Source organism: Curcuma longa, chromosome 4, assembly GCF_044706935.1.
Source record: "Curcuma longa cultivar G26 ecotype Majalengka, Jawa Barat chromosome 4, ITB_CL_G26_1.1, whole genome shotgun sequence".
Taxonomy (NCBI): domain Eukaryota; kingdom Viridiplantae; phylum Streptophyta; class Magnoliopsida; order Zingiberales; family Zingiberaceae; genus Curcuma; species Curcuma longa.
Genome location: NC_133864.1, coordinates 6,706,738 through 6,733,197, shown reverse-complemented (window position 1 = coordinate 6,733,197; position 26,460 = coordinate 6,706,738). Strand labels below are relative to the sequence as shown.

Sequence of the window (26,460 nt, the reverse complement as noted above, 5' to 3'; positions counted from 1 at the left end):
GTTTCATTTGGGCATAAATTTAAAATATAACACGTTTTATATATAAATTTAGAACATGTTAAAAATTTATAAAACAACATGTTTTATTTTTTTCAGAGATATGTTTCGTTTATTAGATAAACAATTTAATTAAATTATACAAATAATAATGTCTATTATAAAAAAATGACTTGATGAAATTTTTAATAAATAAATTTTAACACACTAATAAATAAATAAATAATTCGAAATTTTATTTATTTTACGAAGGTAAAACAAACATTCAAATTACAAGAAAGCCAGTTACTGGTCGGTTCGTAAAAGGCCAATAAATCCAAACCGGATCGATGGGTGGCCGCTTCGTCCTTCGGTTCTTCCTCGCGACGATCGGGAACCCTGTCGTTCGCCCTTAAAACCCTTTCCCTCACCGGCGATCCGCAAGAGAGCTGCCGGATTGAATCGGGAACCACTTCCGCCATTGTTGTTGCTCTTTTATCGGAGTTTCTCTTCATAAAAAGCAATTTTTCCTCCTTTTTTCGTCCCTCAGAAAACCTAGGGAGAGGAAGAAGAAGAGAAGATGTCTTCTGTCACAGAGCTCAATGATGATATCATACGCAGCATGTCCGTCGGTGCGGTCTTCTCCGACTACGTGAGATTTCTCGCTCTTGCTGATTCTTTTTCTTTCGGTCATATTTGCTTACGTATTGTTAGTTCTATGCTTCTCTGAGACTATTAGTTTCGTAGATTATGGAGTTTCTTTGTTTGAGTACATGAGGTTTGAGATTTTTGATCTGCAGTAACTCTATGGAAGCTGGTATTATGTCGTCTGAGAATGCTTTTGCAAGATTGGAACTAATGGAAGATAACATTCACAACCTAAATTATCGGCATTACTTTTCTTTGTGTTTTGGCTGTTGAAAGTTGATACGCTTGTTTGTATAAAAATCAGAGCTTTATGTCATGTGATCTTTATCTTTATGCAAAGTTACTTCCTTGGGGATAGGAGGATTGGCAACGTATGGAAATTTGAGTCTTTTATCTAGACTCCATCATACTTTAAATAGCCATGTGAGGGGAGGAGGATTGATAATTTATCGAGTATGGACTGTGAGTTCTTTATCTAGACTTCATTTATGTGAGCAATTGATACTCTAAATAGTTGTGTGTAAAGGCACAATTGCTCATATCATTGTCTTGTTTTCCATCCACAAGAATCAGTTTCATTTTATTTACAAACTTTGGCTCTTGTTTTCTTTTGATGGCTTGGTTACAATGTCTCATCAATTTGGAACTTATCAATTGTAGGTAGGGAAAATCAGTTCTATGGATTTTCATCGAACAGAAGACCTTCTTGTTACTGCAAGTGAGGATGACTCTATACGCTTGTATGATACTGCAAATGCTAAGTGAGTATGGCTTTAAATGGCCATAATGTTATCATATACCCTGTTTTTTCTGGCTCACTCTGCTTAAAGTCTATAGTTCATCTTGGCATACTTTGATGTCATATGTCAGCACAATATGTACTTAGTACGGTTGGCACAGAAGAAATTACCAAAATTGTGAATTTCTGCCATGCTACCTGCTATGGCACATAATTTCATACCATGGACATGAGGATATTAGGTCGTGGTGGAAGCGGACATGGTGGTAGACATGAGGAATAGTAGAAGGTTAAACTAGGCATTTTACCCTTCATCCTCATTTTTTCCTCTCTTCACCTTATCCCCTCTCCGAGCAAGAGACAACATGGAAGGAGAAGTGGGATGAAAAGGCATAAGAAGGAGAGGGAGGAGGCACAAGAAGAAGGGTAAGGGTGAGGAAGATGGAAGAAAAATAAAAGGAAACTAGTTGGCATGGTCTAATTATTGCCTACCTATATCAAGCACCAAAACAGTATATCCTGATAACTAAATTTACGCCAAAATTCACTTTATAGGTTGTTCAACTCTAGTAGTGGTCAATTTCCTCAAGTATATTATCACATTTTGATTAGACAGAGAACAATCAACCAAACTATGTATATGAGTGTATTTTTCCCACAAATATGTAGATATATGAGTTGGATCCCTTTTATTGCCCAGCATGCCACTTTCATGGTGATTTTCCACTCTATGATTAAAATTCCCTAGGCAAGGAATCAGGGTATCTAGAAGTTTGTTTTTATACTTGTATGGTCCTATTTACCTATCTAGAGAGAGCTTTCTGTCTTCAACACTATATTTTCTTGAACCTTACTTCTTTTCTACTATTAGTATTGGTCATGGAAGGGAAATGTAAAATCTTTTCATTTTTTTTCTTTTCTATATGAAACATGTATTATTTTTAGTGATTCAAACTTGCTCTTGCATGCAGGTTATTGAAGACTACATATCACAAGAAGCATGGTTCTGACCGCATTTGCTTTACACACCATCCAAGTTCCATTTTATGCTCATCAAGATACAACTTAGAGTTGACAAATGGTGCTTCTTTATATTAGTAATTAGCCATTTTTCTTCTTGAACACATGTTCTTAATAATTTTTGTGCATAAACCTTATGATATTCTTCTCATTTAACAGAATGCTTGCGATATCTTTCCATGTATGATAATCGTTGTCTGCGGTATTTCAAAGGCCATAAGAAGAGGTAATTGTTAAGTTTCTATTTGGTAATGACACTACTAACTGTTGGGTTTTTAGATGCCTTGTACATTCAATCCTAACAAGCACTTGCACTATTGCAGAGTTGTTTCACTTTGTATGTCTCCAATAAATGATAGCTTCATGTCAGGCTCTCTCGACCATAGTGTAAGAATATGGGATCTTCGTGTAAATGCTTGCCAAGTGAGTTCTTGCTTGAAATTCTTTATTAAATGTGGAAGTTACCATATAAGTTTTATTAAGACTTGGAATATTAATTATGTAAATGTGATTTATACTCACTGCTTTAGACTTCAGGGGATTCTGCGTTTGCGCGGAAGGCCTACTGTTGCCTATGATCAGCAGGGCCTTGTCTTTGCAGTGGCAATGGAAGGAGGTGCCATCAAATTGTTTGATTCTCGTTCATACGATAAGGTTAGCATTGTAGAAACTTGGATCTCCTTTATGTATGATAAATTTCTAAGCTTTTTTGACTTCAGGGTCCATTTGATACTTTCCTCGTTGGTGGAGATACGGCTGAGGTCTGTGATATCAAGTTCAGCAATGACGGCAGGTCTATGGTTTTGACAACCACAAATAATAATATCTACATTCTAGATGCTTATGGAGGAGATAAGGTTTGCATTTCTTGTTGGCTGTTTTATTGACATGATAATATCTGTTAAGTAGTACATGATAAGATATATTTATGGAGTTAGTAAAATGAAAAAAAAATACTGATGTGAGTGTGATTAGGTGTAGCTTCAGTAAATGATAAAAGGAGAGAAAATAGGTCGAGAGTTGAGATGATGTGGACATGTTCTAAGGCAACCAATAGTTTAGTTTCTATAGTTAAAAAGTTGTTCGATTGGAGTAGAAGGTGTAAGAGGTAGAGGTTGACCTATGAAAACATTGACTAAAAATAATTTAAGTTGATTTGAATCTTACTGGTCAATCGAGGAATAAGATTCATGTTACTGAATCTCTAATAATTAGACCAAACATAGCTTGATGATGAAACTGAGTTCAAGGGGATTCTCTCCATTCAAACATAGCTTATATATATATTGATATATATTTTATATGCTAATATTATTGATAGAGAACTTTTCAATTGTAAGTGCAAGTTTATAATTCTCATTTGTGTTATATCGAACTGCATCATGCAGTTGAAATTATGTACTAGTTTCTTGATTCAATGATTTGTTTACTGGTCTACAAGCTTAGAGTTCATGAACACCTTGTGATTAATATACATCTTTTTTTAATCAACTAATATTTGTTTTTGATGCCTATATATGTTTCTTGTAATGTTTATGGCTTTCAGACTTTACACAAGTTTTCTTCTTCTTTATTTCGAAGTGTTTTTTATGCAGCAAGTAATTTGTTGTGATCTTTTATGGAGTATCTTCAGATTAGTATTTTTGTATCATTTATCTTAATTTTCATGTTGTTTTTGAGCAAAATGAGTAGATGGATTTTTGTTCTTTGGTTTTTTGCAGCGTTGTGGCTTCAGTCTGGAGCCTTCACCTAATTTAACAACTGAAGCTACTTTTACTCCTGATGGACAATACGTTCTGGCAGGTTGTTAGAGATGCAATGCTCGCTATTTTAACAGTATATCATGATATACTATTCACGTGATTGTTTTATTATTATATGATTGTTTAAATGTCAAAATGTTGGAAGTTGTAGTTGACAGCTAACAATTGTTTTATACTATCCATTCTCAGTGAATTATTTAATTTAGTTCTGACCATCTTGTTCTGATATTTATAGTTAGGTTCCACACTGTCAAAAGCACCTATCTCGATTTGATCATTTTTATTAGTAACATTTCTTTATCTAGTGATCCATAATCTTTCTTGGGTACAGTTAAGTGACAAAGCCATATTCCTTAGGAGCTTGCTGCCAACATTTAAGGACTTTCGCTGACTAATCTAGCCTAACCATCACAATTTGGTCACAGATAAATGGAATCGGCCAGATTTTTTAGCCCAAAACTTTATCATGAACATTGTCGCTCACAACTTGATGTCTTTACAAGGTAGCTTGAGGGAGGAGTAACACCACATATATTGTAACTTAAAATTAGACAAGTAGTTGTTCATGTCACAACTTGATGATGGATAAGTAGTGTGGGTGGTATATGATGCAAAACCAAACTATTGTTGGTCAAGATAAAATTGGAGGGAGGATTCGCTCTAGTATTTTCTAGCAGTGAATTCCACCACCGACTCATGATGCATTCAAACTAGCATTAAGTGATAGTTGTATTCAATTCAAGGATCTTACTATTAACAGGGAAGGTCTATACAAGTTGAGGTAGCTGAAACCCCCCAAATTGATTCACTTCCATCGCCTGAATTATTGAGCTATCTGACAACTTCAAAGTTTGAGGTATGGGCAAGGGGAACATTCTGTGTTCCAATATGAGTGGCAATTGTTAATCCATGAGAAGGTTATGCATGCTTGAATCGAACTATCAATCTGAGTATCGTCCAATCTCTAAAGATAGTGGTTGGTTCATGTAGCTTAAAAAAATTACTAATGTGTTACCCGTTCTTCAACATGAAAAGGTTACTTTATAGTTTTATACGTTAATTGATCTGGATCAATTGTTCAGGCAACTTTTAAAGAGAGATTTCTTCATCAAAATGTGGTTATTCACCCTCCTATACTCTTCCTGCTCTTCCATATCTCGAACTTCTGTTTTCCTATTTGTTCTCTCTGTTCTTCCTCTCCTGTAAATTATCAAACTCATTTTTTATTAAACATACTGATCAGTGTTGCCCTCACCGACTGAACTTGCTTATCGTAGCTTCCGGATCACTGTAGAACACTACTCATGATTGCATGAACAGTTTGATGTCTCATTCAGACTAGGAAAGGTTTATGAATTCTGCTTTTTGTGTGTGTTTTAACCTAAATTGATACTTAACGTCAATAGAAGATATCTCAATTCACTTCTTCGATAGATAACTGAAAACAGAAATTGTACGGGAAGCATATCCTCAGTTCGGGCATATTGCCCTTACATATCAGCTACTTGGTGTTTTAAGATAACTTATTTCTACTTTGATGTTCTGTTGTAGGTTCTGGAGATGGTACTTTGCATGCTTGGTTGATTGAAAAGCCCAATGAGGTATGCTTGTTCCTCGCACCACATCCTTTAAAATTGTCGGAAACTCAATGAAAGTTCCTTCAGGACTTGGACTACAAACATATCGTATACGGTGTGACTGAGCACGTATCACATTGTATTCTATCCTTTGCTTTCCTCAGCCAAAAATTGACTGCCCTACCGAAGTTATATTTAGGCAAAACTAGAGCTACTTTGGATCATTCATAATACTCCAAACGATTCAGCAATGGATGCGATAGAAAATCTTATCTCGTTCATCCAGCATCAGTTCACAACATTCCGAGAGTATCAGCTCGTAGTAGTGTTATTTATAATGTGGCTGGTTACGATTGTTGTTTGAATTGAGCTGCAGAGATTGACAATTTGTGTTGTGTTGTTACAGGTATCATCCTGGAATAGTTATATCGGCGCAGTATCCTGCTTGAAGTGGGCTCCGAGGAGAGTCATGTTCGCGGCGGCATCCTCTGCCCTAACGTTTTGGATACCCAAGTCAGATGAGGAACCCAAAGATGGTGAAGCTGCTGTTAGAGAATGAACAAATCCTAATGTTGTGGCTTGTTCTCATCATCGAAACTTCTCTTGGAGCATCGCTCGAGTATTGAAATTCCGATATATCTTTTCGACTCAAAAGCAATTTCGGCTTCTAAATTAAGTGATTAGTGAGCTTGTCTGTGTTAATTTCTTCAATTATGTAAGATCTAACGTTGTAGACAAATGTAAAAGAAAATACTTTCTTTTTTAGTCTTACAGAATTTATCATTGGGTTTCCTTGTAAAAACATTGTTTTACTTATGATTCTATGCACAAGTGAATCGGGCAGAAGCAAGGGAAGCTGAGCACAATATCATATCCAACTATGTCTTCGTTGGGAGAGATAGCGATTCGAGCTTGATGGGGTAGATCCATAGCATCCACCTTCATTCCCCTCTCGCGGAAAATAATCATTTTATGGAGATCGATTGATCCTTGCAACCAGTGAAAATGACAACGATTGCATACAAACTCACCTTCCACTTGACGATTAAAAAGACAAAGAGAAAATTTGCAACACTAAGTGGAAATGGAACGATCCAAGAGCTGAAATAGGCCAAACGCTAAGACAAAGAAGGCCTACATCACTAAGAAGGAACAAAAGAAAATAAACAGAGTAAGGTAGGTGATCTTTCTAAATCTTACAAAATGTTCTCATAATAATGAAATTTAAAGGTCTTTTTGGAATATATATATATATATATATATATATATATATATATATAAAGTTGTAATTCACCAATCACTCTAAATGCTTATCATTTTTTTAAAAAATAAAAATTATTTTTGCCATGAATCTTAGAAGATTCAAACCTTCTTCCCATATGATAATTTTACTATCTGAATGTCAACTCGACTACGCCCATGATAATTTTATTATCTGAATGTCAACTCGACTACACCCATGAGGATGTCTAGGGTGATTTTTTTTTTACCACACACACACATAAATGTACATTCTATCCGCCCTTGAGTGTAATATAGTGATAAGGCGTTAGATGGATTCATAAAGTATCATGGTTTGAAATCCAACTAGAGTAAGTGCAAATTTTATAGTAGATTTTCAACTATGGTCGGTTATTAGATAAATTATCATGAATATTTTCAGATCTATCCGATAGATAAATCAAAAAAAAAAATCATCTATCTTTTCTTCATAATTAATTAGATTTATAAAATCTAAATATCCGAATTATTAAAATTAATAAATAAAAGTACATTCTACCCGATCATCAATAAGTGCTAAATACTTTTAAATTAATTTTATAATGTTATTTTCAAACCTTATACCAAATAAGCCCTTTACAAATGGGTATAAATTTATTTGGGGGTTTATTTGATGTAAATTTTAAAATATATATATATATATATAAATAATTGATGACATGACATGGCAACAACTCACAACGTATTAGAAAAAAAAAACAGATGTGGCAATAAATTTGTCACAATCTAATAAATACATAATAAATTTATTAATTTCGAAAGTTTGAAACTCATTAAAATAGATAAAAAAATTATGATAATTTAATAATTAGGTAATTTTCAAAATTTATGTTTTTGAAAAAAAATACATTAAAAGGGCCCACTTTTCATAAATTACATTTTTTAAAAAGTCAATTAAATTTTTATTAAAATTTACTTTAAAATGACGTCATGCTTCTTCTCTCGGTCCGATGGCTTTTTATTCAAAATATCGTTTTTGTCTTCCAGTTCGCGCTTCTGCTCGGGCTCGATTTCTTGCTTTGCTGTTACAGTAATGAACTAGGGATTTGGGGATGGAGACGGATCTGAGGCGACAAAGCTCGATGTGTATGGATCTGATGTTCCGATCTCGATCTGGAGGACCTGCCGCTGCTCGAGTTGCCGCCGGCACCGGCGAGTGCCTCTGAGAAAGAAGTAACATGGAAAGGATCAGGGAGAGGAGAAGGCGGCGGAGGAGAGGCGGAACCCCTCTTTCTCTCGCCGTCGGTGGAGACGGCTTCTAAGGATTCTTTGGACATCAAGGTGTCGCTTTCTCTAGGTACTACTTGCTTTTTCTTTTCGCAATAAAATATGGTCGGCGCGTCGCCGGCTCCCTGTTCATTAAACAATGGGGGAAATGAAAACTTTCGGAGTTTCTTCAATTGTTTCTTTCAACCGGACAGTGATAATTGGGAGTTCTAGGGCTTTCGGGGTTCTTGACTGTAGAACCAAAGAAATCTTGAGCAAGAAGCGTGCCCTAATTTGGACAAGGTTTGCTTTCTCGGGACTATGGCGAGGCATGATCGTAGAAGACTATCTGATGATTATGAGATCGCCGATGTCCTTGGTCGTGGGGGATTCTCCGTGGTGAGAAAGGGCATCAGCAAATCAACCGGAGAAATGAGCCAGGTTGCTATCAAGACCCTCAGACGATTCGGCTGCATGCCTCCTGGGTCAAAGCCGAAGAACGATGGTCTCGATAGCATAAGCACATGGAAGCAAGTCTCCATATCGGATGCTTTGCTAACCAATGAAATCCTAGTCATGCGGCGGATTGTGGAGAAGGTCTCCCCTCACAACAACGTGCTCAACCTTTACGATGTGTACGACGATTCAGATGGAGTTCATCTTGTCCTGGAACTTTGTCACGGCGGGGAGCTGTTTGATAGAATCGTGACTCATGACCGCTACTCAGAATTCGAAGCAGCTGTGGTCATTAGGCAGATAGCCAGTGGATTGGAGGCACTTCATAAAGCAAACATCATCCATCGCGATCTTAAACCGGAGAACTGCTTGTTCTTGGACAGAAACATGTCCCATTTGAAGATAATGGACTTTGGCTTGAGTTCTGTGGAGGATCACTCTGATCCTATCGTTGCACTGTTTGGATCGATTGACTATGTCTCACCTGAAGCTCTATCCAGGCACCAAGTTTCAGCAGCTAGTGATATGTGGTCTCTTGGGGTCATCCTTTATATCCTTTTATCAGGGTATGCCATTTAATTTTGATTTACAACAATTTGTAATCATATACTTTAATCCCTCGTGTCTTCCTTGTGGAAAGCAAAGACTATCTATTTTTTATGTGTAGTTGACAAGAACTGTCTCTTGTTTGGTGTGACATATAAATACAAAGTTTCACATAGGAAAGAAAGACAGACATAGAAATTGCAGGTTTTGAGATCGTGAACTGTGCTGATTTTATCACTTCTGACTCCAAGACTTACATTTGAGTCTGTTTCATTTGCCTAGGATAGTAATGACAACATTTACTTTCAGGATCCTTACTGAAACTTTGTATTTAATATAATAAATCAATTTCTTGCCACTCCTAAGGCTAGAGGAGAGTAGGAACACGGTGATAATGGAACATGATAGGAATGAGGATGATTTATCAATTATCATATTCAAGTTGTATCTAGTGTTCTTCAGACAAAATAACGTGCACTTTTATGGTAACTCCTTTATCCATTGTCACAGATGCCCGCCATTTGCTGCAGCAACCAATCGTGAAAAGCAGCAACGCATACTGAATGTAAGTTTATCAATAATGATATCTGCACCAATTTCCCGTATATCAAATATAATGCATGACATTGCTTCATATAACTCCTTTTTAATTTGTCATAGATAACAAAAAAAATCAGGTTTCAATCATGAATTTGTGAATGCGTTAGGAGATTTTATATCATCAATTATAATTGCACAATAATCTATACTTGAGGGGGGATGTTGTTCATCTTTTTGGAAATAAAATGTGTGTATCTATATTTGAGGGAGAATGTCATTCACTTTTGTTTGCATCTTTGAAGGATGGAGTTTGTTTACCAAAATATTTGATGTTATTAGTCATGTGTGTTTTTGGCAAGAGAAACTAGGTACCTACCCAAAGTTGTATGTGTTTTTTCATTAAACTTGAACCCAGTCAGCCAAGTCCTGATAAAGTAGCTTCACATTGACAAACTGACATTAGATATAAGAAGCCTAGCTCAATCTCGTCTTTGATTTTCCTCCTGATAAATGTGCTTAACTTGTTTGTCAAAATATTTCATAAAGTTAAAACTTTGTAAATCAAGTTTCTTTTTTTCTTCATATTTAAAACTTAATAAAATTTGATTATTGTAGATTTTTCTTTCTTGCTTTTTTAACTTTTCTATACATTAGTTCAATTTAGTTTATGTGATTATGCAAACTTCTGTCATTTTTTCTCTCTCTCTCTCTCTCTCTCTCTCTATATATATATATATATATATTCAATCTTGAGAAAGTTGTAACATTGCTTGGTGTTAGTATGGTAATGATTAGTCAACTGTTATAGATTAATCTTAATGAAATTGATGAAACTATTCTAGAAATTCCTCTGTGTATACAGTTTGTACCATTTATTAAATAAACTTAATTGAGACAATTATGCAAAACCTTTATGGGCCATGAAAGTTGCCCTTTCTTTTGCAAAGTCTTTGTGGATAAGTTTGAGTGAGCCATTCATAGTATTGAACTGTTAAATAAGAGCATTCATCCACACTTGAAAGAATGAGAAACCTTTAAATGATTTGTTCTCGATCTTGAGGCCATTCATAATGTGCTCATGAGGCTCTGATAATTAAAACATTTAAGGCAATTCTACAGCCTCTCATGTTGGTGTTAGAATGGCAATTGTTCTACTCAATGGTTACATATAATATTTAACAAAATTGGTGAACCACTATAAAGAATTCATCTATTTTTAAAATAATTTTACCCTATTCTTGTCATCTACAAGCCTTATTAAAAATAATAATTTGACTGTTATATATTCTCAGTTAATGCAATTATGCAAACCTTCACACCCTCGATAATAATCTTTTCTTTTGAGGAGCTTTAAAACAAAATTCCTCCATGTTAACTTGAAGTATGAGAAACCTCTAAATACTTTGTTCTCATTCTTAAGATTATCTATAATTTGCACATTATTGATCATTGTAGATGATACTTTGTTATTTCTTTATTATCTTCTTTTTGAACTTTTATACATGATACTCATTTTCATTGTTTAACAATTGTGTATATCTAGGGTGATTTTAGCTTTGAGGATCCTACATGGAAGACTATTTCACTCTCAGCGAAGGATTTAATATCCAGACTGTTGTCGGTAGAGCCTTACAAAAGACCTACTGCTACTGATGTATGATTAGTGCTTCACATAGATTGTTTAGAGGTCACTTGATCATTTTGATTTTGTCATTCAATTCTATCGTATTGCCTAACATTCATCATAATTGATTGTCTATCTAAGCAGCTACTAAAGCATCCATGGGTTATAGGGGATTCTGCAAAACAGGACCTCATGGTTCCAGAGGTTGTCACTAAACTGCAAAAATTTAATGCTCGGAGGAAATTGCGTGCAGCTGCTATAGCAAGTGTGTTAAGCAGCAAGGTTGCACTAAGAACAAAGAAACTGAAGAGCCTGCTAGGGTCACATGATCTCACCCCGGAGGAATTAGAAAATCTACACCTACATTTCAAGAGGATGTAATTTTATAAACCTTCAACTCTTAAATTCCTAATTTTCATGTTAGATATTGCTTTGCCAACCAAGTTGACTGTGTACGTCAATACTGAAGTGCTTTAAAGCATCTAAAAAAAATGCATTTGATCAACATTTATCAGACAAAAGAAAGCTTTGATGTCAAATAAAAATTTCTAAAAGCAAGTGTTGCTGGGTGCAGATGTTCAAATGGAGAGAATGCCACTTTGTCAGAATTTGAGGAAGTCCTGAAGGCGATGAAGATGAATTCACTAATACCCCTAGCTTCTCGTGTTTTTGATCTATTTGACAACAACCGGGATGGAACTGTTGACATGAGAGAGATCCTTTGCGGCCTTTCAAGTCTCAAGAATTCACGAGGAGATGAGGCTCTACGACTTTGTTTTCAGGTAAATATCATTGTTCACAAGATTATCTGAAATAGAACAGTTTAGGCAGAAAACACAACACATGCATTGGAGCTCCTATTTAGCTTTCCCCATTATGAAAGCTAAGAATTTTGAATCTCAAGAATACAATTAAAGATTACGACATCCAGCTTTTGTGTAACAATATGGATGGGTAACCATTATAGTCAAAGCTATTCTATTTTCCTGGATCTTGAAGCTATCAGCTGGTTGTTGCACAAGATTTTTCAATGTATCCTCGTATTTAACTTTGCAAAATACAGGGGGAAAAAAGAATTTGAACCGCAAGGTGGTTATTCAACAACCAGTCCCATGGTCTAAATAACCTTGCGATTCAAATTCATTTTTGTTTCCCATTTTTTTAAAATATCATTAGACTCTTCTTTCTTTTTTCCCTAAATATTATTGATTTGTTTGTACTCTATTTGCGCAGATGTATGATACAGACAGGTCCGGCTATATCAGCAAGGAAGAACTGGCATCAATGCTTCGAGTAATTTGCATGCGTCACCTATATATCATCTTCATCTGCAACAAAACACATTACTGATTAAGATTTTACTTTGCAGGCCTTGCCAGAGGATTGTTTACCTGCGGATATAGCTGAACCAGGGAAGCTGGATGAGATATTTGATCAGATGGATGCGAATAGCGATGGGAAGGTCACATTCGACGAGTTCAAAGCAGCGATGCAGGTTGATAGCTCTCTGCAAGACGTCGTCTTGTCTTCCTTGCGACCACTCTAAGAGAGTTTGATGAGGTTTCCCATGACTATTAACGCTTGCAATTTAGGAATAAGTAGATGATATAAATGTTGGTAATGAGTAATGACAATTGTGGTTCTTTTGAGTTTGCCAAAATCAGTACTTGATGCAATTTACAAACATTTTAATATGAAACAAATGATATTTGTTATTATTTCTGTATTGTCTGTTTAACTATTCATGTTGAGGCATGTATACAGACTTGCAGTGTACATAGCATAGCAGCCGTTTGATCTTTGTAGATCCTTTGCAACACACTCGATGTGTTTGCGAACTGCTAACCAAACAAGTGTGATTTTGGAACAATTCTCAGAACTAGAAAACAGAGTTAGTTTCTATGAGCCAAAGGCAAACCTAATATTTACTCCGAAACAAGCCTAGATTTGTGAGTTTGCTGAATTTTTTGAATGATATTCTATGAACATCCACTTCCATATCTTCTTCAAGATGATCATCAGTATCAAATAATTTAACATTTCTCAATCAAAATAAAAATGATTTAACATTCCCCAAACCTTTGGCTCAGGTGTAAACAAAACAGTTGAATCGTTACAGGAATGCAGATGTCTGCTGGTTGGTGCAATCTTGTATGAGATACAATAGTAATGCAAATAGATATGGCTTCCAGAGAGCTTGTTGATGAAGCTTGTCTGTTAACCTGAGCTTAAGGCTTTACTCGGGCACGCCATGATCAATATACTCTGCCAATTAACTCTGGAGTTTCTCACACATCCTTTGACTTGTCAAGAGTGAATATAAATGTGTGAACTTGCCGGGAACCCATCGACTGTGTGATCCTATCAGGAATGTAAATGTGAGAACTCGGAGGCCAACCCATCGGCCGAGTATTCTGTGGACTCGTCTATTTCCTCCTGAAAGAATGTAAGACAATGAATTCTCTCGTTAAAAAATTTCCACATGTAAACCCAATGTTTCTTGTTAGGTTCTTATTCAAAACTCTGCACATGAAAGAGCTTAGATGAACTTTAACCGAGATGCTCTTTCGCTGTCCTAACATTGCTAATTACATAGTTGTTTGGTTATAATAGTTTTAGTAATATCCTTAACGTCGAGCTAAAAAGACACTTTCTCAGAAAGCATCATGTATAACTTACTGCTAATACTGCAAAACGGGAAGTTATAGAGTGGATCAGGATCAGGAACAAAATATACTGTACTGATTGCAAGTGTGCGCTTACTTCTTTATCCTTCCTTTGTTTGACCACTACACACTTGGAAGCACTGATGCTTTCGCTCTTCAACAAGCTACGTGCACCAATTTTTGATCTGTTTACATCAGCAATGGATGAGTGATCCGACCTCTCATCGTGCTGTGACCTAGTAGGGCTCTCAAGAGTAGTGCGGGCAACAGATTCAACACTTCGCCCTTCATATTCATTATTGTCATCAGCAGAGCCATCTTTGTTCCCACCAACCCTCTCCCTGCAATAACATGATATGTGTGCTAAGAGAATATAAAAGTAGCAATTGTGAAGTAGCAGAAACAGATGATGAACTAGCTATTTTACAAAAAGGTAATACCTTGGTAAGGAGGCATGTTGCCGAATGGCAGCATTCTTATCGCCTTTATTACCATAATGCTCTTCGAGATGAGCAAATTGTCGCTTAAAGAGGTCTACTCCACTGATGGAAAACAACAGATTTAGATAAATGCAAATTGATGGAAATACATGTAGAAGTAATTGCAATATCATGAATGGGAAGGAATTAGATATGACCTAGGGTACATAAAGTTAATTTGATTTCCACCACGTAGATACTCCTGCAACATCTGAGGATGATACTCCAAGATCTGCTTGATGCAAAAAAGCATTACAGTTAATAGAATACTTTGGAAAATCAACAGGTAACATATTTGCAGTTGTAGTATTGTACCTCTCGATAAATCAACTCCCGTACATCATCTTTTGTCAATTTTCTCCTTTCAAACTCAAACTCTAGTTTTGATATAGGTTGTGTCGAAGGTTCACGGTCAACATTTGCCAGGCATCGAAAATAAGGATCATTCAATGCCTGAAAGAAAAATAAGAGAAATAAACTATATGTCAGTTTCATATATATTTCACTATTTGGAAAAAAAATCCAAGGTATTTCATTTTTAAAAACCCACCAAGTTAACTAAACCCTACCTCTTCAGCAGTAGGCCGATCCTTAGGATCAAATGCTAGAAGACGTTCAAGTAAACGCAGAGCCAAAGAATCTACACAAGGAAACTTTTGATGGAATGGGATAGGTTGTTTCTTCCTCATATTACTTAAATACCTTTTAGCTTTCTCATTTCGAATCTGCATGTTAAACAACAGTGGTGATAAGAATACTAATAAGTATGTATTCAATATATATATCAAATAAGCTGAATAACACATTGAAAGGAGTTTGAAAAGATGATGTGAAGTTCTAGTAGCATTAATTAGTTAAGGTCCTCATCTGCTGGCATCTTAGCCAGATATGCAAAGTAGCAGAGTACTAAAAAAGAAAATTTTGCATATTTTAGCTTAGCTTGTAGCCTGTCAAAAATATGTTCATGCACACACCCGCATTGTTCAATTTATATGAAATTATTTTGTTCTATCCCAACAAATCATTGGCTCACTGCAGGATGATCAGTATTAAATGCCAGATATGCATTGTAGTGCAAACCTTCTTCACATAGAGAAAACGCATGTGAGAATTATCAATCAACTTCCATAATGAACTAGGATGTATTCTGCATTATCTTTAATAGGCTCTAATGCAAACTAAAATATGAAATTCATGTAGCTCCACCCGTAAAATCACAAATATCTTATTTCACATGATTAAAAAAAGGCACAGAAGATTTAGAGTCTCTTTCAGTAAAACTGTTGTTTGTTCCTCTTAAATAGCCCAATAAACAATACTTTTCTTCTAATGAATGAAGCTGAAATGGTATAAAGCTGAAGCTCAACATCTATGTATATTTGAATGTTTAAGAAGCAAGATTACTGAGTGATAGTTTACCAACAAGAGATTCAAGTTATCTTCATTATAAACAGGTGGATTTTCTCACCAATTCAATCATGTGTGGCTAGCATAGTAGAATATTATCAACAGGTGAATTTTTTAAAGTCCCCTATTTGTGATTTGTAGATTTTATCACTGGTCGCCAAGTGACCAAAGCTGATGTGCTAAATTTGGTTACAATAAATGGGCAAAGTGATACAAAAAAAGACTGTTATATGAGAATTTAATTGACTATAATGGCACTTGGTGACATGGGTAAACTATAATTTGTCCTAACTAGAATCATACACAAGAGTCATATCTGATATTACTGATTTAGGAATCATTTTGGCTCCTATAGCTAAAAATGGAGGTGCTGCAGCTGGATGACATCCAATTCAATATAAATTAACTAAGAAAATTTCTCAAAGCACATAAGTTCATAATAGGCTCCTTTAGTAATTAAGGTAATTAAGCTGATTGCTATGAAATTTTAAAGTTGGAATGAAGAGTTTGACAATAAGATTTTTGTGGACTAGATCTAGAATATAACTTAGATCAATCCTAAAGAATCTAAAGATAGAGGTAAGGCATATAAGGAGAGTTGGTGGTGGCCAAAGGAGGTACAAAAAGCTATTAGTTTAAAAATGTTTTAAAGATTGGTAAAATCATAGAAATAAAGATAATTTGATGTATAAAGTAGCTAAAATTGAAGCAAAAAAATAGCATAACAAAGTTTGAAGGATAAGTTATATAGTAATCTATGAACTAAGAATGGGGAGATAAAACATTTATCATATGGCAAAAGCTAAAGAATGAAAATATAGACACTGAGCTCAAATAAAGAATAATGGAAAGAGTATTTTTATAAACTGTGCAATCAACATTTAGAGATTATTTTGTCATAGAGACTAAAAATTATAGAAGATTTAGAAATCATATATTTGTTCGTAATAATAGAACAAGTGAGGTAAGTAAACAGCTCGTAGTAAGTACAGAAATGTTCCTATTGAAATTTGAATGAGTTTGGAGATGAAGGTGTATTATTTATTCACTAAAGTTTTGAGAATTAAAAAGTTGCTCTAATCATAGAGGAATCCAATTTATGAGTCATACTATTAAAGTCATGAAAGAGTTATTGAGGGGAGAATAAAAGATAACCAGAACTATAGGTGTTATTTATTTTAAAAATAAAACTAATGGAAAAATACAGAGAAATAAGAAGAATTTGAAAAGGATTTGTATTTATCTAGAAAAAGTTTCTAATAGAGACCCTAGACATCTAATGTGGTGAGTTTAGCAAAAGAAGGAATGTTTAATTATATTAATATGATAAAACATATGATAAGAATAATGTTACTACTGTTAGAGCCATTGAGTGTGCCAAATAATTTTTCTATAATTGAAGATTTATTTTAAGGATCATCTCTAAGTCTGTGTCATTTTACATTACTGTGAGATGAAGTAATCAATCATAAACTACCATGGCACACCTGTGTTATTTGCATAAAAATTATGTTAATTGATAGAGTATAATTAGACTAAATTTGAAATTTGCATTGTGGATAAAAAAGTTTAGAAACCAAAGGTTTAAAAATAAATAAAATAAATTTTGAATATATCAAATGTAGTTTCAATAACAAGAAAACAATTGATAGAATAGTTAAGATGAAAGAATATGAAATCCTGTAAGAGTTAGATATCTTAGATCTATTTTTCAATAAGAAGTGGATATTGATGAATATATCATTGTTTATGAAACAAAGATAAATGAAGGACAAACCTTAGCAATGGATTCAGCTGAAGGTGTGCCAAGGAGATCAGTCATGAGATCCAACTGATGCACAACATTCTTGCCAGGGAATAAAGGTCTTCCTGTGAGCATTTCGGCGAAGATGCATCCTATGCTCCAAATATCAATTGCAGGAGTGTACTATAAATCCGAAATGTCATAGATGACAATCAGTATAACTAGAAAGCATAATTCATAGAGATATTGTACCTCTAGTAGTAATTTCAACAAGGTAAAGGTGAATTATCAACTAGCCATATCTAAGAAATTTTTGTTAACCCATCAAAATAACGTATATTAAATTACAACCAACCTGAACCTTATCCATGTCGATGCAACTACAGAAAATACATGTCAAAATTAGATTAGCAATGTTCCACTCACAACTTGTTTTTCTATAGCCATATTGTTTGTTAGGCCCAGCCTGCTGTTTAAAATCAGTGACACTACATGTTTGTCAGTTTCATGACTGAGCATACATATGAATAATTTCCAAAAAGAGTCATCATAAAAACAAGGCACCTATTTGATTTACAACTCGAGTAGTGCAGTTACCTTAGCAAGAGCTTTTGAAAAGAAGAACTAGTTGTGTAGATTATTCAACAAAATCTCCTAGACCCTGAAATGCTGGTACAGTGGAAATGACTACTAATATGATTGAGCTTGTCAATCTGATCTTCTAATGGATTTTAACCAGTTTATGGAATAGAATGAAAAAACGAACATTAACAAGGAAATAAAAGGAGTAACTATAAGAAAAAACTGGTAGTGTGAAAATGAGGATAGTTTAAAATATGTATTCTAATTGCTTTCAGAAAGGAGCTTCTATTTGTGTGGGCAATAATCACTTCCTAATAGTACAAAATACCAATGAACTTTACTAGTAGATGAACAAAGGGGTACTATGACATTATCATGACAAGTTGTACCAATTCAGCAAATAGGATGAAGATTCATCAAATCTAAAGATATTACCCTTCACAAGTATATGACTACTATTTTCCTAGTTCTAGACTTTTTATCCGAACACCTCAGAACACTGTAGTTGCTTTCAGCCTGCTTTTTGAAGGTTAGGGTAATAGCATTAAAAGACAGTTTCTTCTACAGAAAATCCAGTGTCATGATCAATGGAACCATGACAATATTTCAGAGATCTGGTGCCTAAAAAAATTTATATGGAACCATGACAATAGCATAGTATCTCATCTATAACCTTAACCATCCTAGCAATGTTGACTGTGATGGTATTACATAATGGCTTATTTAGAGAATCTGATACTATTTGTATACCAGAATTGACAGAGACATATCTGGTTAATGCTTAGTAAGAAACTTTACAACCTTCATATTCTAGGTTAATTGGTTCATAGACAGCAATTGTAGGAGCAGAAACTACAATTCATCTTACTTTAGAAAAAAACGAGCCACATAATTCAGGAGCACGATACCACCTTGTAGCCACATAATCCTATAGGAGGGAAAAGAGAGAGGTTAGCAACATTAAAGTTAAGCAATTACCAACCACATTATGACTTAGAATGCTTAATTACAAAAAGATAGCACATACTGTCCAAAATATAGCTGATGGAGCATCATTGAATGCTACTCTGGCAAGGCCAAAATCGCAAACTTTCAGTTTGCAGTCTGCATTAGCGAGAATGTTCTTTGGCTTTAAATCTCGGTGAAAAACATTGGCTGCATATAGAAGAGAGAAAATATCTGAATGTTCAATGACTCAACTATAAGTCTTGTGGGATATAATGTTAGTGATGGCCGTTAACCTGCATGAATATACTTAAGTGCTCGAAGAAGCTGGTACAAGAAGAATTGGTGGTGTTCAGGTGTGAGGTCATCATTTGCCTTTATAACCTGATGAAGATCTGATTCCATCAACTCAAAAACAACATAAATGTCTCTGAATTCCCTTCGAGATGGAGGAAGCATTATATGCTTAATTTCTACAATGTCAGGGTGGCGTAGCAGCCTAAGCAACTTGATCTCTCTCAGAATTCGAGTGGCATCAGAAACATGTTCAAAGACATCATTGATCTTCTTGATGGCCACCCTCTCTCCAGTATGGGTGTCAATTGCAGCCCCAACTACCCCATAGCTTCCCTTTCCAATAACCTCTTGTACATGATATCGGCTTCCTTCACTATATTCCGTGAAGAATTCATTTTCTAGCTTGCTCTGAATGAAGTAGATGAATTATGAAGTCAATGATACAAAAAAGGAGTTGATCAAAGACAAATTCAAACTGAAAACAGAGGAAAATGAAAACCTTCCAGGAAACAAAACCGAGAATGGACTGCCAAAAAGCTTATAAATGAATAAAAGTCAAACAATCCAAGCTGAAAACAGAGAAAAACAAAAATCTTGAAAGAAAAAAAAACGAGAATGAACTGGAAAAATTATCTGATGAATGAATAAAATTCAAACAGTTTATAACTAATTCCAAGCTTCAGTGTAAAATAATTTTTTTTTTAAAAAAACATCTGCCACAGTGAGTAATCTCAAAACAACATGAGAGCAAACAATACAGTTTAACCCGCATTAAATATACGTTCTGGAGAAACATAAATGCTAATCTTGAAGCAAGAACTCTACGATCCAAATAACAACATGTCCTAGATGAATGAAAAGAAATCCAAATTGCCATTCAAGAACAAATTTTTGGAAAACGCTATAGTGCAGAACATTGGCAATGCCTCAAGCAACGTAAACATACTGACAACTGAGAAAATGACAAAGAAAAAAAATCAAAGATAAAAATTTTAAAAGGAAAGACAATAAAAGACCTTCTTTTGAGGTTCCATGGCGGCCTTCTCCGTCCTCCGGGGCACCAAGATGATTGCAAGACCAACTATTCCAGAATTCTGTTCACCCAGAAACTAGTTCTCTGATTCCTCCTCCTCTTCCTCTACTGTGTCCCGGATTGCTTTGTTGTGATCAAGGATGACGCAACGGTGACACGGCGGGGATGGCGCGAGAACAAGCGATGGAGCCCATCCAAGAGGCATCGACTCCCCATAAAAAGGCGATGGTCGAGGAGCGGCGAGGACGAGGGAAGGTGGGCGGCCAACGCGGCATCGCCAACCCTACGAGCCTCTCGCCCTCTTCTACCACCTCTCCCTCTCTGCGACACAATAGGAATTTTTTAAACGATTGGAAAAAGTGAACAATTTTTAAATTTAGCAAGGTAAAGTGAAAATAAAAGAGAAGGCGATTGTGTTTTTTTTTTTTGAATTTAAATTTCGTTTTTTTTAAAAAAAATGGCATTAAAGCTAATATGCCATTTAAAAATTAAAGGATCATATTGTCATAAACTTTTAAATTTCAAATGATGTATTTATAAAATTATATTGTGGACGTTAAACTTATAACAGTGATTAAATTTTAAATTATTTTTTAATTTAAAAAAAACACTCACAAATGGAATTAGTGCTGGTCATGTTATCATGAACACAACAATGATATGATCCCTAATTATATAATGGCTAATTATTATTTAACATGGATTAGCTGCACATAGTTTAGTTGTTTTTATACAAAAACTAGTCAACTAATACATCATTTATCAATTATAAATTACTTATTTACACAAACAAAACTAAACTTGAAACCATTGAGCAATTTTGAGTCTAAAAGTTGTTCTCTTATCTATTACAAGCTGCTACAGAATAATCCATCCAGTAAAAGCTCTGAATGTCAATATAAAGCAGGGAAGATCATTTCAATAACCCTAATTTGTCTCCAAATGGACTCATTCAGAAAATTAGGGTTCAGCGAGCCCAGGGGGGTGGTTACATAAAACTTGGGAAGGCAGGCCCCTTTGATACACCAAGACGAACTTCCATGGCGTGATGCAGGTCTGATGGTCTGTTGGATTCTGAATCTTGTGGCACTGGAGATTGGCAACAGAAAATACAATTGAATCTCAGAGCGTAAAATAACATAATATGGAAACATATAATGCAGGTCTAAGGAATATTATTGCAAATAAGACATTTACGCTGGCTTAACTGACAAGACTCTTGACTGAAGTTTTAAGTGGGCATGCATATCAAACAGTTGGTAAGCTCTGCCGCTTAGCGGTGTTTGACGGATGAATAATACATCAAACAAACGGGAAGCAAAATGAATGGTGCTGTATCAGATATGAAATCCATAATTGTGGCATATATCACAGATTATGGAATTGTCTCATGCCAAATCAAGATATGCTTGTGCTAGAATGAGTATACTAATAATTAGAAGCAGCAGCAGCAGTTGAGATAGGGACTATCACAGCAGTACAGCACAAAATCTGTCTATAGAACAAGGATCATATTATAGGAATTTATATATTGTAGGAATATATCTTTGTAGAAACAGTGGTTGTGAGTTTTCCCTCTGAAAGATGTTGCAAGCTGATTTGCATAATTCTTGCACTGTGAAAGTCACAAAATTATCCCATATTTAGCTTTGAAAGCTCCAAAATTAAACATTTAAAGTCATGAGGTGCGAAAGGAATATTTTTCAGCAATAAATTTTGCCACACACTGATTTGCAATTCAGATTCCGCTGGAGAATCATGAATTTTTCCTATATTTAGTTGTGGTACATCCCAAATTGGTCATTTCAAGTTTCCAAATGTCCAAAAATGTATTTTAAGGACAAGTCCTGTACATCAGTTTGTAGCCCCTTCTGTGTCATTTTGTATAGTCCATGTCGATCTACACGCTGATTTACAAATGAGCTTGCATTGTGGAAATCACAAATTTATTCAATATTTTAACTGTGTTGAATCCTAAGTCAATTATTATAAACTTTTAGGTGTCCAAAAGTGTAGTTTATTGCCTAAATCTTGAAGCACAATGCTCTATCTTTTGTCAAAACAAATGCTATAGGTCACGCAAAATCTAATTGATGACGAATGAAACCAAAACGCAAAGTGTGTAAAAGGAAAATGCATACAATTGAGGTAATCCTCAAAAGCAAAGTCGTCCAAGCCACCGGTGAGAGCCTCAAAGCCTAGCATCGATGATGTCAGTGCTCCAGGAGGCCTCTGAAATCTGAAATTTTAATGCTCTCTCATTAGAAGTATTGTAAGGCAGGACTCCAGTTCAAACAAAAACAATTTGTATAAGTGAAGCAAAATCAATAGTGATACAGACTTAATAAGCCTCCTACATTTCAAAAACAATAGCAGAATATTCAAATTGAGCTCTTAGAAATGATCGGATGATTTCAACAATTACAGGCTGGTATAACCCTTACAGTTTTAATGGATTTTGGAAGTTGACTGAATAATGAACAGAAGAGAAGGTGAATGCTAAATTTTAGGTGTATAAAATTTTTATTTCCAAGAACCCTGGGTGCGTATCACACCATATTCTTCCATAGTTTCTCATCTAGAAATCCTTCTTTTGTGTTTAAAATTTTTTTTTTTGCTTCTAGAAATATCTTGAACAAATAAAGAAGTAACTTCTTAGCTTCAGGAACAATCAAATATATATACGGCAAGTGGAAACCAGAATTTCATATAAAACTTTCACAATCATAAGTTGATGCATTTTCATCTACTTGCTATTTCACATCATGGTAGCACAATTTCAATTACATTATCTGTGGCTTTTTTAAAAAAAAAAAAATCCCTCCGCGCCTTGCACTGTCAATCTGATTGATTCAACTTGTTTGATTATAATTTACAGTTTGTGTTCAGCTTGTCATAAATAGTAACTAATCTTCATTCTTCCCGTTCAATGTGGATTTGGACAAACAACATTTTCGTTTTCTGATCTCCAACCTAACACTACTATCGTAGACATTTAGCGATTTACCAACGTCTCAGGGGAAAAGGCCATACCTGGAGAAAATTTGCGCATCGAGATCCCTCCTCAGATTGAAAGCTGATCCATAGGTAAGATCCAACCCCAGGCGCTTCTTCTCCTCCCAGAATCTACTCGTCTGACCCAATCAAACAGGAATTAGGGTTAAGCTCTCAGGAAGAATAAAGAACATCCACCGAGACTCCAAATCCGTAGATCCGGAAAGGAAAAAAACGAATCAAAGTAGCGAATAAAAAGAACGAAGAGTCAGGGTTTACAGAGTCGCGAAGGGATTGGAGGGGATGGGATCCGACGATGTCGCCCTTGACAGCGTGCAAACCGAAACGGAGGACGTCGTGATTCGCCACCACCTCGTGCTCGATCACCGACTTCGACGACATCTCTTCTCTTCCTTCACTCGCTCGAACTTGTCCGGAAGTGCGTCTGCGAGTGGCTGCTTGATGAAGACGCAACCGGCCGGCGTCCGACGTTAAGATGAGCCACAGCCGTCGGATCAACGTCCTCAACCGCGTTACGATTCGCGCAAGGCGTGATCGGGAAATCTGCAAACAATGTGGAGGGCGCCGTACCAAAGTAAATTTCACTTTACCCCTTGAATGTTCAGATAATTTACTTTAATGCTTGTGATTCTGTAAATTAAATCTAACTCTCCAAAAACTTCAAGGTCTAGAAACTAAAGTGAAATAATTTCCAAAAAATTATGAGAAATGAACTAATTTCATGGAAATATGTGTGCATTTTCCCTCAAAATACATTTTTTTATAATTTAATTAAAAGTAAAATCATGTCGACTAATTTAATCAAACCTCAACACTTGGTTGGACATTTACAAGCAGCCACATCACAATTCACAAATTACAGATTGAACACTAGTTGGAATTCTGCATAGAAACATTTCAGAACTCTTTCCGGTGAACTTCTTCTTCTTCTTCTTCTTCTTCTCCTTCTCTCGATCTTCTTCTGCTTTTTCTCCTTTCTTCTTCTTCTTTTTCTCCTTCTTCGTCGCGGAAGGCGAAAGAAATTGCCGGCGACCGGAACGGCGTCCGTGGCATGGACACCTGCCTCCCGGCGCTGTCGTAGTGGATGGAGCCGGAGAAGTCGAGCGGCTGGCACTTCTCCCCCATCAGTATCGTCTTCCGCCACACGCCCTCGTCTTCTCCATCTACTGATATCTGCGACCTCACCTTTCTCATCATCTTCTTCTTCTTCTTCTGATTGCTGCTGTTATTTCCTCTGTTTCCGAGGAAGGGGACGAGGCGGAGTAGCAAGCCCGCGCCGCCGGCCCCGATCCTCTTCCGGCCGCCTGGGGCCAGCTTGGCGAGGCTCGGGAGCCGGCACGCGGCACGCGACGCGTGCTTCTTCCACGTCGCCATGAAGGCGGAGTATGCGTCGCCCACTGCCATGGATCAGTTAATTGGGTGACAATCGTTCGGAGACGACGACACTTATACGGCTCAGCCTTTTCTCCGATTATTGATTTAATTAATTAATTAATTAATTAATTAATTGGGTGATGTGATGACATGCTGTTTTTCAACCGCTAATTAATAACACGGTTAAGTCACAAATTAATGATGTGATGAATTTTTATCTTTCTTGAAAAAAGAAAAACAAAATCAAAGTATACTGAATTGCTATTTTTTTAAAATAAATAGATAATTAATCGTCAATCAAACAGATTTTCATTTAGCATAACCGACTTATTTTTATATAAAATAAAATAATAAAATAATTAAAGATTTGTAAAAATATTAAAAGTATAACAAATCAATATATAATAAATATGTTTTTTATTTTACATGTAAATTAAGTAATTTTCGTGAAATCTAACCTATAAATCAAAGTAAGCCAGGTCTAACACGATCTAACCCTGCCTAATCAATCTAAAACTCTTCCGGTTTACTTAATTATTTGGATGGTCAAGTTATGTTGCTTAGCTAGTCCAACTCAATTAATTTTTCAATAATTTTGAGTTAAATTAATCGTCCTATTAAATAATTTAAATGTATTAGATTAAAATTTTATTAATCTATTTAAAAATGAATTTAAATAGAATAATCTATGTGAATTGTCAATTTAGATGGGCCAATCCAGGATAAGTTTGGATTGACTTATGGATTAAAAAAAATATTTTCAAAATTCATAAATAAAATAAAAAATTTAATAAATCTGTTAATTTTAATTATATATATATATATATATATATTTTTAATGAATTAGTGAACTAATTCGTTTAATCCGCAACCCATGACAAAGAAAAACACTTACGAAATCTAACATAATCGACAGTGTGATCGATCAGAAATCTAACGAAATCGGACCGGTTGACTGGAGGCAGCTGGTCATCGCGGGAAGAAACAAATATCCATGAAATTTAGTGAATCAAAATTGCGGTCGTTGACTGATCGATTCGAGTCAACTCAGTGGAAGGCTGAGGTAGCACAAAATCGAATCTTTGTCTCGGTCAAAAATCTAACTTAATTACGTGGGAGCCATCCGAAGATACTACACGTGCCTTCTTCCATGGTTTCTTTTGATTATTTATTTTATTTTATTTATTATTTATTATTTAATTTTCTCAGTCGTTCGTTCTCCAGTGGATTTGGGTCTTTTTCGCTTGTCTTGCGGGTTTGATCCATTCAAGGAGTCGACTTGGCGGTCAAAAGTCTTAGTGGACGAGAATCTCCAGTCCATGAACGATTTTTATGGATGTTTGAATCCAATTTATTTCATCTAATTTTGTTAATTTATTTTTTTAATTTTTAAAGATGGACAACCCGTCCCATAGATCAATCACCAGTAATTTAAGCATCGCGAATATACGATGTATGATGCGAGAGAATTCAATTCTTAATGTCCATCATTTGTCATAAGCTATAACTACATCTTAATTTACATTCTCATAAATGTTATGG

At 35.3% G+C, this 26,460-nt stretch overlaps 5 protein-coding genes across 6 annotated transcripts; 2 read left to right on the top strand and 3 right to left on the bottom strand.

Moving 5' to 3' along the window:
- Positions 1 to 359: 359 nt before the first annotated feature.
- LOC141828063 (protein ANTHESIS POMOTING FACTOR 1) lies at positions 360 to 6,527 on the top strand. The gene is made up of 10 exons (XM_074715419.1): positions 360 to 628; positions 1,285 to 1,385; positions 2,335 to 2,444; positions 2,543 to 2,609; positions 2,707 to 2,806; positions 2,921 to 3,037; positions 3,103 to 3,240; positions 4,105 to 4,186; positions 5,698 to 5,747; positions 6,130 to 6,527. Exons 1-10 carry the CDS (start codon positions 557 to 559, stop codon positions 6,280 to 6,282), a joined length of 990 nt encoding a protein of 329 aa, XP_074571520.1. The 5' UTR covers positions 360 to 556; the 3' UTR covers positions 6,283 to 6,527.
- A 1,760-nt stretch (positions 6,528 to 8,287) lies between these two features.
- On the top strand, positions 8,288 to 13,052 carry LOC141826570 (calcium and calcium/calmodulin-dependent serine/threonine-protein kinase-like). Of its 2 annotated transcripts, XM_074713829.1 has the most exons (8): positions 8,288 to 8,301; positions 8,445 to 9,232; positions 9,723 to 9,777; positions 11,296 to 11,406; positions 11,521 to 11,753; positions 11,951 to 12,158; positions 12,610 to 12,669; positions 12,746 to 13,052. In XM_074713829.1, the coding sequence occupies exons 2-8, from the start codon at positions 8,532 to 8,534 to the stop codon at positions 12,920 to 12,922; spliced, it is 1,545 nt and encodes a 514-aa protein (XP_074569930.1). In that variant the 5' UTR covers positions 8,288 to 8,301; positions 8,445 to 8,531; the 3' UTR covers positions 12,923 to 13,052. The 2 variants fall into 2 exon arrangements, with proteins under 2 accessions (XP_074569930.1, XP_074569929.1); XM_074713828.1 differs by having other exon boundaries at positions 8,300 to 9,232.
- Positions 13,053 to 13,403: 351 nt separating this feature from the next.
- On the bottom strand, positions 13,404 to 20,870 carry LOC141826569 (mitogen-activated protein kinase 9-like). The gene is made up of 11 exons (XM_074713827.1): positions 20,513 to 20,870; positions 19,496 to 19,904; positions 19,282 to 19,409; positions 19,123 to 19,182; positions 17,706 to 17,855; positions 15,091 to 15,246; positions 14,837 to 14,974; positions 14,680 to 14,753; positions 14,483 to 14,584; positions 14,140 to 14,383; positions 13,404 to 13,812 (listed from the first exon to the last, which is right to left on the bottom strand). The coding sequence occupies exons 1-11, from the start codon at positions 20,528 to 20,530 to the stop codon at positions 13,741 to 13,743; spliced, it is 1,551 nt and encodes a 516-aa protein (XP_074569928.1). The 5' UTR covers positions 20,531 to 20,870; the 3' UTR covers positions 13,404 to 13,740.
- Positions 20,871 to 21,319: 449 nt separating this feature from the next.
- Positions 21,320 to 24,050, bottom strand: LOC141828355 (cyclin-B1-2-like). Its single transcript, XM_074715780.1, has 4 exons — positions 23,803 to 24,050; positions 23,563 to 23,663; positions 22,671 to 22,768; positions 21,320 to 21,618 (listed from the first exon to the last, which is right to left on the bottom strand). The coding sequence occupies exons 1-4, from the start codon at positions 23,923 to 23,925 to the stop codon at positions 21,518 to 21,520; spliced, it is 423 nt and encodes a 140-aa protein (XP_074571881.1). The 5' UTR covers positions 23,926 to 24,050; the 3' UTR covers positions 21,320 to 21,517.
- Positions 24,051 to 24,272: 222 nt separating this feature from the next.
- Positions 24,273 to 24,974, bottom strand: LOC141826571 (uncharacterized). Its single transcript, XM_074713830.1, has one exon. It carries the CDS (start codon positions 24,946 to 24,948, stop codon positions 24,442 to 24,444), a length of 507 nt encoding a protein of 168 aa, XP_074569931.1. The 5' UTR covers positions 24,949 to 24,974; the 3' UTR covers positions 24,273 to 24,441.
- Positions 24,975 to 26,460: the final 1,486 nt, after the last annotated feature.